This window comes from Eschscholzia californica, unplaced genomic scaffold, assembly GCF_041429995.1.
Source record: "Eschscholzia californica isolate CP2 unplaced genomic scaffold, dmEscCali1.0.p SCAF_2, whole genome shotgun sequence".
NCBI classification, from domain to species: Eukaryota; Viridiplantae; Streptophyta; class Magnoliopsida; order Ranunculales; family Papaveraceae; genus Eschscholzia; species Eschscholzia californica.
The window spans coordinates 19,690,296-19,707,182 of NW_028238309.1; the positions used below are offsets into that span (position 1 = coordinate 19,690,296).

Genomic DNA, 16,887 nt, shown 5'->3' on the forward strand with positions numbered 1-16,887 from the left:
ATGACGTGGAAACGTAAACCGAATGGGTTGGATGGTGCTCAACAGATCTTAGAACGATGGAATCTGACTGTACCACTATCAATTCAAGTATCGAAAACTTGTAAATGGGCAGGCCCTAGTATGGATCAGATTCTAATCAATACCGATGGGGCATTTGATGAAGTCTCAGGAGGTTATGGTGCGATCTTGAGAACCTCACGAGGTGAGCTTATAATAGCAGCAGCAGCATGGTCAGAGAGGAGGTCGGTAATTATGCATGAGATGCAGGGAATTTGCTTAGGATTAAAGCTAGCGGCGAAATTTGGTAAAAGACGAGTTAAGATCGCTACGGACTCCTCCCTTGCTGTTACGATTTTGTCTTATGAGGGGAAGAAGCCTCCCTGGCAACTTATCCGTGTAGTCCGAGAAATATGGGAGTTATGGAGGCAAATGGACGAATGCTCTATTCAACATGTTTACCGAGAAATCAACCAAGCAGCAGATTACCTATCGAAAATGAAGCCAGTATCGGGATATATAGAGATGTTACCACATAATCTACCTGCTGACCTTCAGAAGATTGTAGATGACGACAAAAGAGGAGTTATTAGAGTACGACGTAGCTAGTTAGCAAGACAACATTTGCTCTATTCTTTATTGTTTATTCGTTTATTTGTTTCTCTCTTGACTTTTTGATGTTTTATTGCTTTTTCTCTAGTTTTTTCTAGTCCTCTTTGTTCGGGTTCGGGCCCTTTATTCCCGCTGACAAATTCAAATAAAAAAAGAAATGTTTAGAAAATTGATTTGTGTACAGGAAATAAATTTGTGTATAAGAAACATATTTATGTATAGGGAACAAAGTTGTGTACATTGAAGAAAGTTGGGTACATGAAAGAATGTTGGGTTTAGAGGAGAATCCTTTAGTACAACCAGAAATGCACTTTCAAATAATACATATACCAAATGTACTTCCATGTTCATATTACGTTGCACATAATATGTTGTCAGGTGATACAAATATTTATTCTGAGTAAATTTGTGTACAGAAAATAAATTTATTTAGAAATTTTCAGGAAATTGATTTGTGTACAGGAAATAAATTTGTGTACAAGAAACATATTTCTGTATTAGACAATCTTTGAGCATCGTATTAGAGAGAGAAAGAGTTTTCTGGTTCAACAATCTTTTAGAGAAAGAGTTTTCTGGTTCAACAATCTTTTAGAGAGAGAGAATAAGATGAAATCAAAAGAAAAGAGATTTTTCTGGTTCTCTCTCTACTATTTTACTTTCTCTCTCTAATTCTCTTTCCAGATTTATTTAACCAATTCCTATTTTCTCTCAATTTTTAACCAATTTCTAACCAATTTCGAATTTTTTTCTCCAACTTTGAACCAATTTCTAATTTTTCTCTCTCCAATTCCTATTTTCTTTTCATATTTGTTTTGGGAAATTTTCTTTGGTTATGTATTAGACATTTATGTTCTAGAAAATTTTCTTGCTTACCGAGAATTGTTTTGTGTTTTGGACATTTTTGGTTATGTGTACAGGAAAACCATTCACTTTACAGCAAACCATCGAGTTTTAAGGAAATCATCTCGTTTTCTCACAAATTTTAACTGTCCAATTTTCAGGGAAATCATCTGGTTTTCTGAAGAAAAAAAATTGTGTACCGGGAATTGTTCTGTGTACTGGACATTTTTGGTTATGTGTACAGGAAAATCATCCCGTTTTCAGGAAACCACCCAGTTTTCAGGAAATCATCAGGTTTTCTCTCAAATTTTAATAATCCAGTTTGTAGGGAAATCATCTGGTTTTCTGGAAAGAATTTTGTGTACCGGGAATTGTTCTGTGTACTGGACATCTTTTGTTACGTGTACAAGAAAATCATCCAGTTTTCAGGAAATCATCTGGTTTTCAGTGTACATGAACTAATTTCGAACTTTTTTCACCAACTTTTCCAGATTTAGTTCTTTCAAAAAAGGTAGAGAAACCAATAACATAAAACTTTGATGTTCTTAGAGATTGAAAGAGATGACGAAATAAATAAATCGATTGAAAGAGATGAAGAAGATAAATAAGAACATAAAACTTTTAGAGAGAGAAAGAACAAAAAACTTTGTTGTTTTTCGAGATTGAAGAAGATAAATAAGAACATAAAACTTTTAGAGAGAGAAAGAACAGAAAACTTTAATGTTTTTAGAGATTGAAAGAGATAAAGAAGATAAAATGAGAACCAAATAAGAATGATGAAGAAGATTTTTCGGCAAAAATTTTCTCTAAAAATTTGAAATTTGAAAGAAATAGAGAGATAACAAGATGTTTTGAGAAGGATTTGGAGAGAGAAAGAAGTAGAAAAGAGAGGGATTACTGCAAAATAAGAACAAAGATGGAAACTTTCAAAAATCTGGGCGGGTGGCTTAATTTTCGGCAAAAATTACTCCAAAAATTTGAAATTTTGAATCTAAAAACTGGACAACTAGCGGTTTTTAGAGAGAAAAAAATGATCCAGAGAAATTCGTGGGATTTAGAGATATTTAGAAAGATTTGGAGATATTTGAGGGTTTAAATTACTTAATTAACGTCAAATCTAGGCAGGGAATTAAATGCTCCCTCACCATCACGCTGACAACGCGTCAAGGGCGAATAGTAAACACTTGCGTTTCCATCGGAGGGGCAAAACAGGTATAAATTTTTTGAAAAACAGGAAACTCTTAGCTGTCCCTGACATTTGGACCTAAAACGCATTTCGGTCCTTCTTTGGACTGAACGCGTATTGAAGGGCCAAAATTTGGACAATTCCCTCATTTTCTGATTGAACTGAGGTTGAAAATATTTTCTTTTGCCATTAAAACTACATGAAAAAATTGCTAAGTTTAAAACACTTGATATTATAAAAGCAAAACAATTTTGCTGCATATTTTTTTTGTGAGAATCCATCCCTATTTCAATGAAGTGATCCAAGACCCTATATTTTCGAGATTAAGCAGACAGAGTGATGCCCTTTAGCTCGGTGCAAAGGTGAGAAAAGAAAAGAAAGTAAGAGAGATAGAGAGATAGAGAGAGAGAGAGAGAGAGAAAGAGCGTGAGTGAAGAAGAAGAAGAAGGTAGAGAGAGAGGAAGAATGCTGATGACAACTGGAATGGGAGATTGTGGTGACGGCCAGAATTGAAGTTGGTGGTGGCACCAGAGTTGCAGATTTCAAAATTTCAGTTCATTTCTTAAAAATCCAAGTTTAGGTATTCATAATTTTGTTTTTCTTCTTCATCTAGAATTGTAACTTTTTTTTGTTGAACGATTTAGAATTCTAACTTAGGATCATATCTGGATTGTTTGAATATGAAATTTCAAATGAGAGAAGTTGTTTTGCTGAGGGATTCATCTATTTTTAGCTCTGGATTGTTGAGTGAATCAACGGTCCAGATCTGAAATTTGCATAGGGAACGGTCTCTACACGCGCAAGTTTGAAGGACTAAACTTGGAACTTCCGAAAATTTGAAACTCTTTCACGTGTTTAGCTACGCATCATTCCTTGATTTTGTCTCTTTTCTATATGTCTACGACTCACGCCAAGCAGCATTTCTGAATATTTTTTTGCTCGAGGACCAGAGCCTATAGCATAATTGTCTAATTGAGAGGTGCCTATAGAACTTCAAATAGCCAAAAGTTGTAGTCCTTCACTAAAAATTACATAGTGGTCCCTAATATCTAGGTTTAATGCAATCCCAGCCGTTGGAAATAGGGCCAGAAGTCCCTTACACATGGGCATAGATCAATTGCAAAACAAATATTCACAGAAAACCTAAAGCTTGTCTCTCCACGTTCTCTTCCTCGCAACTCCCACATTGAAAGAAGCAGCTAATATGGTATTATTTATCTTGGTAAGTATTTTCTAGTCTTAATACCCCTACCCACTTTCCAGTCTCATATAATAATGCTATTCTTTCTAGGGTTTTTTCTTACCAAATTCTTCAAAAATCAACTGTTGAGAATTAATACTAGTTGGAAATGATCAGAATTTTAAAGTATTTAAATTCGAATCCGATTGATCTACAAGCTGGTTATGGCTTTCTGTAGTATTAGTAGTGTTATTGGTTATGATTGGATGGTATGCGAGATACTAACAAGACTCCCAGTGAAATCCCTATTCCGTTTCAAGAGTGTTTCTAAGCGTTTGTGTTCCTTAATTCAACATGATGAACACTTCATTGATATACACCTTACCCATTCGAAAACACGCCCCCCTTGTCGTCTATTTATGGTAGTTCCTCTACCAGAGGATGACTACGTCATGGAACAATTAGAGATTGATACTTGGCCTCATAAGGAGTTTTTCATTACTGCTGACATAATGTTTGAAGACAAGCAAAGCTTAGTAGTGGTTGACACAGCGAGGATGATGGACTCTTCGTCGTTCTTTTACAATTTGATTTCTAAACCTATAAATGGTTTGATCTGTCTCATTGACTCACAGTGTCAGTATGTTGTTCGGATATGCAATATCAGTACTGGAGAAGTATCACCATGGATTGAACCTATACATATAGTAGTAAAAATTGACGACCATGGCAAACTGTGCTATAGTTTGGACGAAAGAATTATGTCATGCACTTATGGGTTTGGGTTTGATCCTGCCTCAAATGAACACAAATTGGTCTGTGTGTGGAAAATATTGTCATCTCAAGATGTCAGGTTTTATTGTTACGTTTTAACCATTGGTCGCCAAGGTTATAACGGTAATAATACATGGAGAAGGATCGATGAGTGCCCACCTTATGATCTACCAGATGATTCTAATTATGTGAATGGTTTTATTTACTGGAGCACTTTTGCACTAATGCATGGTGTGTGGGGAAGTAAATTTCGTCCATCATGCATAGTGGCCTTTGATGTAAGAAGTGAGAAGTTCAAAACAATCACAATCCCTGATTTCATTCTTGATCTCCCTCCGGATCCTTACGAAACAGTTAATTATGTTAGAAATCCATATTCGTCCGGTGATGGTAGGGTTGTTGATTTGTTTGAAGTTGATGGGCATTTATGTATGTGTACTAAAATGAATGACAAGATCTACCAAATCTATATGTATAAAGATGATCACAGAAGTGGGAATTGGAGTGAAGTGTGCAGTATCACAATTCCTTTCGAGTTGACAAAGTGTCAGCGTGTTAAGTTTCACACTTTCGTTGGATCAAATGACAAGGTAATCTTAACATTATGCGATGGATATGCCTGTCATTATGAAGTGAGGAAAAAATGTGCATTTTTTTATTGCTATAACTGGACTAAGCGTACTTGGACAGAGTTTGAAGTTAGTGGAATGCCGTCTTCAGTTCCACATCTATGCGCTGACAATTTTTTTACTACTTTCTCAGAAAGTCTTTTGCCTCCGTAACTCTCTTATACCCCATTGTAATAGATTGATGAACTCACTCTTTCTTGAGAAGTAATTTTTTTTGTTTGTTTATTCTCTTCATGCATATAATCTTTAAGATAAGAATATATGCGTAGGGGATGTAATAGATTGGTAATTTATTTGTAAGCCTTTATTTGTACTTGCAGTCTCTTTTATTGAGTGGTTATGAATAATGTTACTGTGAAGAGGTAAATCACCTCTTGAATAATGATAAATAACTGAACAGAGAGAGAGAGATATAGGGAGAAAACGTGGGAGATATATATAGAGAGAGATGTGTGAGAAGAATTCTCTGTGTGTTTTATTCATAGGTTTACATGGGTATTTATAGTTTTACAAGTAAGTTACACATAGCAGTAATCTAGGGAAATTGGGTAACTTCCTTATACAAGAATATTACATAAAATAACATCTTCCTCAATATCTAACCCTAGCCGATTTAGGTATGTGGGTCAGTCGGTTGGGCCAGGAGAAAGTTTCATGAAAACCTCTTCATCGAGGTCACCCTGGAGAAAGACATTGTTGACATCTAGTTGGTGAAGAGACCAACCTTTAACAACTGCGATTGAGAGAAGGACTCGGACTGTAACCAACTTTGCGACTGGAGCAAAGGTGTCATGGAATTCGAGACCCTCAATTTGGGTGTAGCCCTTTGCTACAAGACGAGCTATATATCGTTCGATAGAGCCATCGGCTTTGAATTTGATTTTATATACCCATTTACAGCCGATCGCCCTCTTTCCCGAGGGAAGGTCTGTAATGGTCCATGTGTTATTGGATTCTAAAACGGCGATTTTTTTTCCATTGCCTCACGCTAATGAGGTGATTTAACAGCCTGAGAAAACGAAGTAGGCTCAACTGTAGTGATAACCGAATTGAGAATGACCTGGTGAGAGTCTGAAAGTATCTTAAAATCGAGATACTCAGTAAGAGGATATAAAGCTTTAGAATTCGGGTAAGAGTGACAAATATAGTCATTAAGATTTGACGGTGGGCGGCGGACGCGTGTAGGCCGATAAGATGTAGCCGGTTCAGGCGGTGAGGGTGCCTCAAGAGAAATTGATGTGGGGCCGATTGGTGAACGAGCTGGGCTAGTAGACATATCAGGGTTGTGCCCGGAGGTGCTCGTAAAGGGAACGAAGGACGGTTGCCCCGAGGTGCCTGTAGCGGCAGGGGCGATGTGTTGAACCCGTGAAGGTGTACCGATAGGTACATCCGTCCGGTCGTAGGAGGATGAAGGAGAACCCGAATGAGGAGATGGAGATGAGACGGTGGGAAAAACGAATGTGCCATTTAGGAGACGTGGGAGATAGAGAGAGAGAGAGAGAGAGAAAGAAAGAGTGAGATATGTGAGAAGAATTCTGTGCGTGTTTTATTCATAGGTTTACATGGGTATTTATGGTTTTACAAGTAAGTTACACATAGCAGTAATCTAGGGAAATTGAGAAACTTCCGTAATAACAACTTCCTTTTAGGCACGTGGGTCAGTCGGTTGGGCCTTGCATGAGGTCGGTTGGACCTCTCTTGATGGGCTCGGTGGGATGGTTTGGTGAGATACCTTAACAGTTACTTTTTCAATACTACACCTTGATCTTTTCCTATTGTTTGTAGTTTAAAAACTGGTATGTAAGTAGAATGAATATTCGTTACTTTGGGTATTGAAAGGTGGAGAAAACAGGGTTAATTTGGGGTTGTCAACGTTTAATGTATTTGGAGAAGTTCACTGTGCATAGATTAATATAGAATTGATGGAGCTACAGGTGGACTCAGCCGGGTTCCCGCACTAACTTCTACTTTGTGTTGAGCATCTTCACAAAAGACTTTGACAACATAATTGGTAAAACGAGAGCATTCTACTGATGTGGTCGGTTGTTCAATTTCCCTTATTGCCAGTATTGTTTTTGGTCGGTGTTACATGGAAATAAAGAAACTTTCTGGGGTGTGAAGTTTTTTGGTGGAAACAAAAAAAAATTAGAACTTTTTGTTTCCCCCAAACAACCAAATTTTTATACTTTTCAGCTTCTTCTTCCTTTCACCTACGACCACCATCTCCGACGAACTTCCACCATTTCCAGCGACATCTTCCTTTTTTTTATTTTTTTTTCTCCTCTCCGTCTCCGGCGAAGGGCCTCTCTGGTTTCGTCTGGAAACCAGACCAGGCGAGATCTGGTTTGCAACCAGACGAGACACTATGTCGTGGCAAGCATATGAAGAAGCAAAACTACAAATGTTAGGAGTTTACATCTAAAGATCTGGGTGATTCTTCAAGTAACAGCTTTACCATTAAAACATTTAAACATATTTGGCACCCAATTCTTAAATTAATTAGACAAAAACAAAAATTGCAGAAATGGTTTTGGTTCCTTTGGGTGTTCTGATTTTTCATGTGGGTTTGAGTTATCTTTGTATATTGAATCTTGATGTGGGTTTTCACGGTGGTTGCAAGAGAAGTGGTCTGGAAGAATACGGTAGACTCCATCTTATTCAGTAATATTTCTGCCCTCTCCATATCTCCCAAATTACAACAAATATGGAAGTAGAAAATACAATTTGACTCCTCATTCACTAATGACCCTTTAGTTAACCCAGATCTACTAGGGTTAGAGAGGAGAAGAAGAAAAAGAAGAGGGAAAATTAACTTTCAGAAGGGTAAATAAGGAAACAAAAATATCAAGACTTAAAGATAACTGACGGCTTAGAAAAAAAGGGGCCATTTTTGAATTTATGAAAACTAGGGGGCCAAAAAGGAAGCAAGTCACAAACTAGGGGTCAAATAGAAAATAATCCTAATCTATATAACAAAACACAAAGGTTGTGAATAGGACAAGCTGACTAGGACAACTCACTTATTTGAAGTTGACTAGGATAAGCTGACTAGGCAATCAGACAACTTGTATTTGGAATTGTAATGGTTTCTTAAACCTCTATCTCTTCACCTATCCTCCAACAACGCATTCATCCCACTCTTCATTCAATGAAATTGTTATAATTTCCTCATTACTATAGCTCCATCTCATTAATAGGTTATATGAACAATCTCAGCTTCAGCTCCTTTGCGATTCTTCTTCTCTCAAAAAAGAACCCTGAGGCTCTTTCCCCTCATTAATCTATATCTTCAATTTTATTCTCCTTATTAATCTTCTTCTGTTCGTTGATTACTATCTGTTCAATTTTTTCTACTTTTGTATTTGTGTGAGATCGCAACTTTATGAACATTCCTATTTGTGGCTAACATACGGGAATTTTGTGCAGGAACTAGATTCTGGTGAGACAAGTAGGTTCAAGCTCTATTTGATTATTCCATTTGTTTGGTTTGTGTGTTTGATTATGCAATACTCATTTGCAGGTACTTTCCAGAACTTTCCACCCTTTCTTTTTCATAATAGATTTCATCTTCATCTCCTTGTTTCCAGGTATGAGTTTTTTTCCTCCATCAACTTAGTTCGATTTCAGATTTGTAGTTTTTCATCTCATTATATGTTTGTCTAATTTGTGTTAATGTAGTTTTGCATCCCAATATTTTATTGTCCCATTTTTTTTGGATTTAATCAATATAAATTTGTTAAGTAGAAGTTGTCACATACTTGTTCGATCAATTGTCTGTGAGAAATGAAGCATCTTGGAATACTATTGTATCAGGTTTTGTTGGGGTTGATTTATATCAAACAACTTTTGAATTGTCCAGGAAATTGCTTTGTATCCAAATTAAGAGGTGCTGGAAAATGTTTCCAAGTTGTATAAATGGAAAAGGTTTTTGGAAATGATCAAATGGGTTTATCATTACATACTTTTAGATTTCATCCCATTGATGAAAAACTAATAACCCACTTTCTGAAAAAGTTCTTGGTAGTAATTTCTATGCAAGATCTATTGGTTAATGAACTAGAGATCTCCAGAGAAATACTGGTTAGGCAATGGTTAAAGAACATTAACTAAAGCATGACAGCTTTCTTATGCATTTTCTATACTACCATATATCATGGGTTTGTATTTTGAGGAAGTATTTAATTTTTGGAACAAATTAGACAACTAAAATGAACGCATAACACCTTGATGATTGTCGGACTTCTTAATTACGTTTAATTATTATATAAACTTTTCTTCGATCTTATTTTGCTACATACAGTATAAATATTTACGTTTAGTGTGATTAAGGATATTTAATAACCTGTCTCCCATGTTATTTTTCATGAATATCTATACCAACGCGACAATAAACGAGTTTTGTTATTAGTGACGGAAAATATAGGGATTGTTTCCCTCATCAAAAAAAAAAATATAGGGATTGTTACTTATTTCATGCCTTGCGAGTGAAAATATAAGTGCCTCGGTATTACTTTATTCTGACTTTTATTCTTTGATGTTCTAATTCAACATTTACAACTTCGTCAATATCGGTTGATCTTTGAAAGAACATGATACGAAGTTGTTGGAAGAAAATGAAATAAAAACAAAAGGTCCAGGGAGAAATAAAATGGACGAATCAGAACACTTCATATGGAAGGGTGACTTTAAAGAGCTTGATGCCCGAGTTGTCACCTATCAGCACAAAGACACCTTTAGAGTATAATGAGTATGTCGTTTATGATCCGAAGTAAGTATAGCCTTTGTCATTCTCTTTACCTTTTTACTTTCTTGTCTTTAGGTTGATTGTTCTGGACGGTTGATGTTCAATGGATGATGGGTGGTATACGTACAGTCAAAGTTGTGATGGACACGTACGAGTAGGCGGAGCGAGTCGTGTGAGTTTTGCCCTTTGTTTTCCCTTGAATACATTCGTATTTGAGGTGTTCAAGGAAAGAATACCAGCTAGAGGAAAAGAGGGGCTGCTACCATCTAATTTCAATGTGGAGCGACAGAGGATAATAGATAAAGATAGGGCAGGGGTTATCAGAATAGGAGTTAACAAATGATGTATGCAGTACAGGTTATCAGAAGAGGAGTTAACAAAAGACGTATGCAATTATGCTTTTGTTGTCTTATACCTACACTGAAGTTGCTAATATTGTTGGAACTCATTAAATATGGGGTTGAGTTATAGCTTATGTTTTTCCGTTTTGGGAGTTTTGTTTAGCCTTGGTAGACCAGTGTGCTCTTGTAAATCCTTGTACTATTGATGGGTTCTGGCACTTTTAGTCCTGTTGATATATGCATAAAAAATGATGATGAATAGACAACGATAGTTTTATATGTTAACCATGTAAATGGTTGTCCGTTTGCTTATACCTTAAGAACAACACCTTTCCAGTCTATTCATTTCTTTGCAATCTTAATTTTATCTTTTTATGTAAATTGGTGTGGCATCTACACGAAAATAAGATCACATAAATTACATTATAATCAGATAGAACGTAAACATTTATTACATCCCTCCACTTCCAAAACAATTTAAACCCTTTTAACACCACATGTTTCTTTAGTTTCTCCATTATGTTATCCTTTCTCAAATTTCTTCAATATGTTTTCTTATTTATAGACCTTGCGACCAGTCTATCATCCTTGATTTTTCATTAGATGTTTTACGATATATTTGATTTTGTCGTATTTTATTATATCTTGAAAATGGATTGCACTGTGCCGAAGGCACGGGCTATATCTAGTATTAATACAAGGCAAAAGATGATTATGAGATCTTTGTACCTAACATTGCAAATAAGGGTAAGAAATTACCATTAATATCCAAAACGATTGAACTTACTGTACATTAGTTTGTAAGATTACACCAGCAGAGCTAATATTATTCCATGGCCAAACAGATTGAACTTATATATCGTACATTAGTTGGTTCTTGGAATTGGATGATTTCATGACCAAATTTGACAGGTTTATACCTACACCCTAACTACTATTTTCCATCACATGACTCTGTTCTTAAGTAAGAGCGAAGAAACTCGTTAATCTTTCTCTTCGAAGTCTTATGCTCAGGCATTTGCTTTTTCAAATATTTTTCTTCGATTGTTTTGTTTCCTTGAGTCTAGAACAACCTCTGCATAACAACTGGTAGGTTCAATTATCTCCTTCACTAATATAAGATTTTTTCCTTATTCAATTGGTAAGTGTGAAGGGTGATCTTGATCCACTTGTACAATTCATTCATAGTTCTGCATCATCACCACCCAAACCAAAAGAAGAAAAACATCATATGAACACATTTTTAAACTGATATGAGTATATGCCTCCAAATTGACAATGAAATTGTCAGCAGAAATATTCTTACGTGCATACAACATCGTAATCATTAATTGCATTTTCATTACCAAGAGAGAAAGAAGTAGCTTTATCCCCTTCCGAAGATGCTCAAAAGGTACTATTTGTGAATGGTTTCAAAACTATTAATCAAAGCATTATGTCTTTGACCTGCAGGACAAAGTGTAAATAATAGAGAAGCTTAAGCATAATTTTGTATTTGAAATAATTTCAAAAGTTTCATTTCTACACATTTGTTAGTTGTTAGGTTAGATTTCCCTTGTTCTTTATAGTTTTAGACGGAATGTTTACCTGAAAAGACGAACACTACTGACGAAAGAATTTGGCCAATGAAATGCAACTAGAATAATACACAAAATAAGATCCATTACATTCTTCCAAATAAATGTACAAAGACCTTGAATTACACCTGCCAAACTAACATTTTAGGGTTGAAAAAAACAAAAATTATCTTCCCCAAATTAAAGAGACGTGAAAATGCATCATCATAAGATGAAGCAACCCCACAACAAACTAACCAAAGAATAAGTAGAATAAGCCAACCAATGTGAGAAAGAAGTGGCATGTGCTGGTGTTTGATCTTAGAAATTTCCATGAGTAGTTGATCAATGAAGCTCAATGAAAGATGTTGTGGTAATGAAATTGGTTGCTTGTTAGGCCCTTGATAGATAATTGTGATCATCTTCTGACCTTTCTCGTAGTTACCTCCATAACCACTTACGGAAAACAACAGACATATTCTATCAACCCTAACTTTGACTCTCTAAGGCCCATCTTCTCCATTGGTATAGTTGTGTTGCAGGAACTGTAGTTTTCTTTGCTTACTATCAAGATTCAAAATAACATTTAGTTTTTCTAATTACCTAATAAAAAAAATGTTCATCCGTCCAGATATACATTCAAAATTCAATAGATATAAACATAGTGTAGTTCATTAACATTTTCAAACTAATAAACATGAGACTTTTTCGATTTCTTTCTCATTTGTTCATCATTAGAAAAATGACTTAAACCATGAAAATATTATTAATGTTGCTTGTTTTGATTGTTTGACTAATTTTCATTTCTATTGGGAAAGAATCTAAGGAAGAGAAAGAAAAATACACCTAAAATTTGACCAGTCGAATAAAATTGTGGTTCAACCACTACCTCTATTTTGTCCTACTTTCTCGATATTGGTATCTCTAAGAAGTTTCGTCTAAACTTGAGATTATAAAATCATGTTTTAATAAAAGTAAAAAAAAAATTATGTCTCGTAGAAGCAGTAAAAAAACTAACCTTTTCTTCGAAAAGCATGACGGCTATATCTTGCTAATTCACTCCGCTGACGGCGTACCAAAGATCAATACACAAATTCATTGTAAGTGTTTTGTATCATTGAATGCCCATCCTACGAAACATGGTACTTTAACCTGCACAAATTTGTGAAAATTACGTAAGAAACCACAACGATAGATAACTTTACAGGGAAGACAATCTGCAAAAATATGTTGAAATCTATATTCCACCATACCTAACTATAAACAACAAAAGACTTCGTGCTTCAACTTTGGCATTGAATTAAAACTCGCAGGCCATATTTGGCACGCGAGAATCACGTTGGAATGGAATCTGATTTTTCAGAATCACTACCCTGATTATTGTTTGGCTTGCGGGAGTGGAGCGGAAATTTTATTCCCGAAGGATTAGGATTCCTCCTAAATGGTGTAACAGCAAATCCAGGGAGGGGGTGTGTTTGTGATTTCCATTCCCGGGGATGCTTTGATTCAATATTTATGAACAAAATTATCCTTAATATAACACTTGAATGTCCAGTATTAAAAACATCCCCCCACATAATATCACAACTAAAAAAAAATTTAAAAACTTAGGGTTAGCCACCACCATAGCAACTCTCTCCCTCGCCCGAACGTAACTCTCTCTAGTTCTTATTCTTTCTCTCTTGTTCTTTTTTCAATTTAATTGATTTCATAACGTTTAAAACGAAAAGTTTTTAGCCGAGACCCTTGTTTATTTCAAATAAATTTTTATATACTACTTAAATTGATGTATCGCGTTACTATTTCATATATACAAATTTGACTAGATTATATAGATTAAAATATATAACAAATTTGACGTTTTATTATGTAGTTTAAGTAAAAGGACATAATAATACTTTTACAAAAATTTACATTCCTATTTCTGTACGAACCAAACACTAGTTTAGGAATCTATTAGGAATCGAAATCCTATTCTTGGTCAAACCAAACATTGAACTGAAATAATCTGATTCCCATGAATCGCGTTATAGGAATGTGGAATCACATTCCATTTCCGCGCGCCAAACATGGCCTCAAGAAAATCTTAAAAATTACTATACTGTAACATCCTGGGTTTCCGACGAAAGAAGGGAATAACTTAGTTGTTCTCCAATCAGCTAAGCCAAAATAGGGATTAAATAGGCAATTGTGTCGGAATCAGGTGGTTTGCTGCGGTTAGACTAAATTAGAAGACTAAAGTGCTATTACTTGGGATTTGATAATAGAGAAGAAAATAATAGATCAATCATTTCAGAAAAGTTATTGGAATAAAATGCCATGAAGTGAGCTCGGTATAAAAATTTTTGGGAAGCGACTACAGGAGGAAAAAAACTTTGGTTACCATGTTGCAATTCATCAAAGGAAAACGTCACCTGTAAGATCAGCTATAATATCCTCCTCATTGATGTTATTGTTGCTCATAGTACTTCTCCCCAATTAGTCAAATTTTGTTGAAACAATTTAGGAAAGAAAACTGTGGTTACCATGTTATCAGTAATATTGTCAAGGGTATTGAGGCTATCATTTGCTCATGTTCTCAAGCAAATCCTCGTAAAAATCCTATACAATGATTACGACACAAAAATGAATTTTTTAACAAAGAAACCCAATGAAGCTATCAAACTCTTATTTGAATACAACCTGTTACAAGTTCAAATTTCTCTCATTGACTTAATTTGATAGAACTAAAAAATTTGAAAGAAACAAATAAAATAAAATAAAATAAAAGAGAAATCAAATTTTGGATGATAGTTTCATTGAAAATATACAAAATCTAATAATCTAATGTGTGTTTTAAAAAATTTTACATCCTTACTTTCCAAAATTCATTGAATCCTATTTAGTAGTTAGATCATGATATAATATAGAGAGTGACACCTCATGTTTGTTCCACCAAAATTATGCCCTGTAGGCATAAGGACTGAGGGAGGTATACCTACCTCATGTAAATTTTTTTTTTTTGTTGAGATAAAACCTAACACCAAACCACTGCGCCTAACTAAAAAAAGAAATTAAAGACTCTGGGAGATCCGATATAGCTCGCCAAATCCAGGTACCCATATTTCTGTGACTCCATTTAGCTAGGATATCAGCTTTCGCATTTCCGGACCTATTGATGTGAGTGTATATAACTTTGATGAAGTTTCCTTCTAGTTGCCGCACTTTGTCAATGAGCTTGCCTGCTTGCCAGCTAATATCTGCCTGTTCTCTGTTGAGAGATTGTACAATATTACTATTGTCACTTTCAATATGAAGATAATCGATATGCTTTGATGTCGACCATTGGAGAGCTTTGACAATTGCCCAGCATTCACATTCTTCTGCATTTTGACCTCTATAATTACTTGCCGAGGCAGCGAGAAAGTTGGCTTTGTCATTGTACATGATACATCCGATCCCCGCTATTTCTTTTCCATCCATAAAAGAAGCGTCGACGTTGATCTTAATGTAAGGTGTTATCGGCGGAGACCATTGGATATTCCGTTCAATTTGTTGATGAGGCATAGGATGTTTGAGGAGATTCGGTGTGCTATGGACTTGATCAATAACCATCATGGGTAGAATCTTAGCATTAGAGAAGCAGCTATCACACCTCGCTTTCCAAATCTGCCAAAGGACGTTAGGAAAAAGACCACTAATCTGGTCATCAATATCATTCCATGAGATAATCCAGTCAATAAGATTAGTAATGTTGCTAGAAAAGATATTAAAGTGAAACCATACCACAGTAGCCAGCTCACAATGTAAAAGTGTGTGTATCAATGTTTCAAGGGCTCGACAGTAAACACATTCATAGTTATGACCAATAAACTTCCCAATTTTACCGCGAACTGGTAAGCTGTTCGTACAACATTTCCACAGGAATAGTTTAATTTTTGGTTGAATAGGTAGATTCCAAATGAAGATCCATTCCTTTGTTTCATAATCATAATGTTCAGTATGTAAATAATAATACATGGATTTAATGGTAAATTTACCTGATTTGGTAAGTGTCCATCGTGCAATATCATCCATTTGATCCTGTAAGTTTATGCTCAAAATAGAGTTACATATATCATCATTAAAGCATTGAGTTATTATAGTCGTATTCCAATGGTTATTGATAATAAGTTGAGAAACCTTTGTGAGGTTACTATTGGTGGTGTTACATATAGGCGGAGGATGATTAGGGATCCAATAATCATGTCAAATGTTAATATTAGTACCTTTATTAACATCCCAGAACGTTAACTTGGTAACTTTGTCAACATGTTTGGACATGGATTTCCATAGCCACGAGTGATGATTCTTAGCCTTCTTAGGTTGATGATCTTTGGTGAAGTATTTCGCTTTAAGAATATTCGTCCAAGGAGAGCCAGGATCTTTAAAAAGACGCCAAACTAGCTTGCTCAGAAAAGCATGGTCGTCAAGAGCCGGATAACGAAATCCAAGACTTCCCAATTTTTTGGGAAGACAAATAGCAGACCAGTTAATGGTGTGAATCGAATTAGATTTTCCCCACCAGAAAGTTCGTTGAAGAACTTCAATGCGGTTGCTTATACCCTTAGGGAGGGCAAAGCATTGCATTTGGTATCGGGGAACAGCCGCTGCTATTGTGTTAATAACAACAGAGCGGCCAGCTGGAGAGAGGAGAGAAGCCTGCCATTTGGAGAGTTTGTTCTGAATCTGAGTAGTGAGGGCAGAGAACAATTTTCTTTTATTCGCTCCTATAAACAGATGAGTTCCGAGATATTTGTCCATGTTGGAGGATTGATGAACCTTGAAGTTACGAATGATCATACGTTTGAATTTAGGATGTGTGTTTTTCGAGAAGAAAATAGTAGACTTGGTGAAGTTAATCATCTGCCCCGAAGCAGAACAGAAAGTGTCAAGGATATGCTGAAGAGAATTAATATTAACAAGGGAGTTCTGCCCAAAAATGATGCAGTCATCTGCAAAAAGAAGATGTTTAATATTGATATTGGTATTGGGGATAGGAAAACCTTG

The 16,887-nt window shown here is 35.6% G+C and overlaps 2 protein-coding genes across 3 annotated transcripts; one reads left to right on the top strand and one right to left on the bottom strand.

Annotated features, from left to right (window-relative positions):
* Window positions 1-3,771: 3,771 nt before the first annotated feature.
* On the top strand, window positions 3,772-7,295 carry LOC147556748 (putative F-box protein At1g32420). 2 transcript variants are annotated; one of them, XR_015235197.1, is made up of 2 exons: window positions 4,058-5,492; window positions 7,071-7,295. XR_015235197.1 is itself a non-coding variant. In XM_086663953.1 (1 exon), exon 1 carries the CDS (start codon window positions 4,040-4,042, stop codon window positions 5,369-5,371), a length of 1,332 nt encoding a protein of 443 aa, XP_086520079.1. In that variant the 5' UTR covers window positions 3,772-4,039; the 3' UTR covers window positions 5,372-5,607. The 2 variants fall into 2 exon arrangements, 1 of the variants encoding a protein (XP_086520079.1); XM_086663953.1 differs by lacking the exon at window positions 7,071-7,295 and having other exon boundaries at window positions 3,772-5,607.
* Window positions 7,296-14,895: 7,600 nt separating this feature from the next.
* Window positions 14,896-15,915, bottom strand: LOC147556749 (uncharacterized). The gene has a single exon (XM_086658698.1). The coding sequence runs from the start codon at window positions 15,913-15,915 to the stop codon at window positions 14,896-14,898; it is 1,020 nt and encodes a 339-aa protein (XP_086514824.1).
* Between the last annotated feature and the right edge of the window lie 972 nt (window positions 15,916-16,887).

Coding starts and splice junctions, on each gene's coding strand:
- LOC147556749 (XM_086658698.1), bottom strand. CDS start 15,915: ATGGATGATATTGCACGATGGACACTTACCAAATCAGGTAAATTTACC.
- LOC147556748 (XM_086663953.1), top strand. CDS start 4,040: ATGGCTTTCTGTAGTATTAGTAGTGTTATTGGTTATGATTGGATGGTA.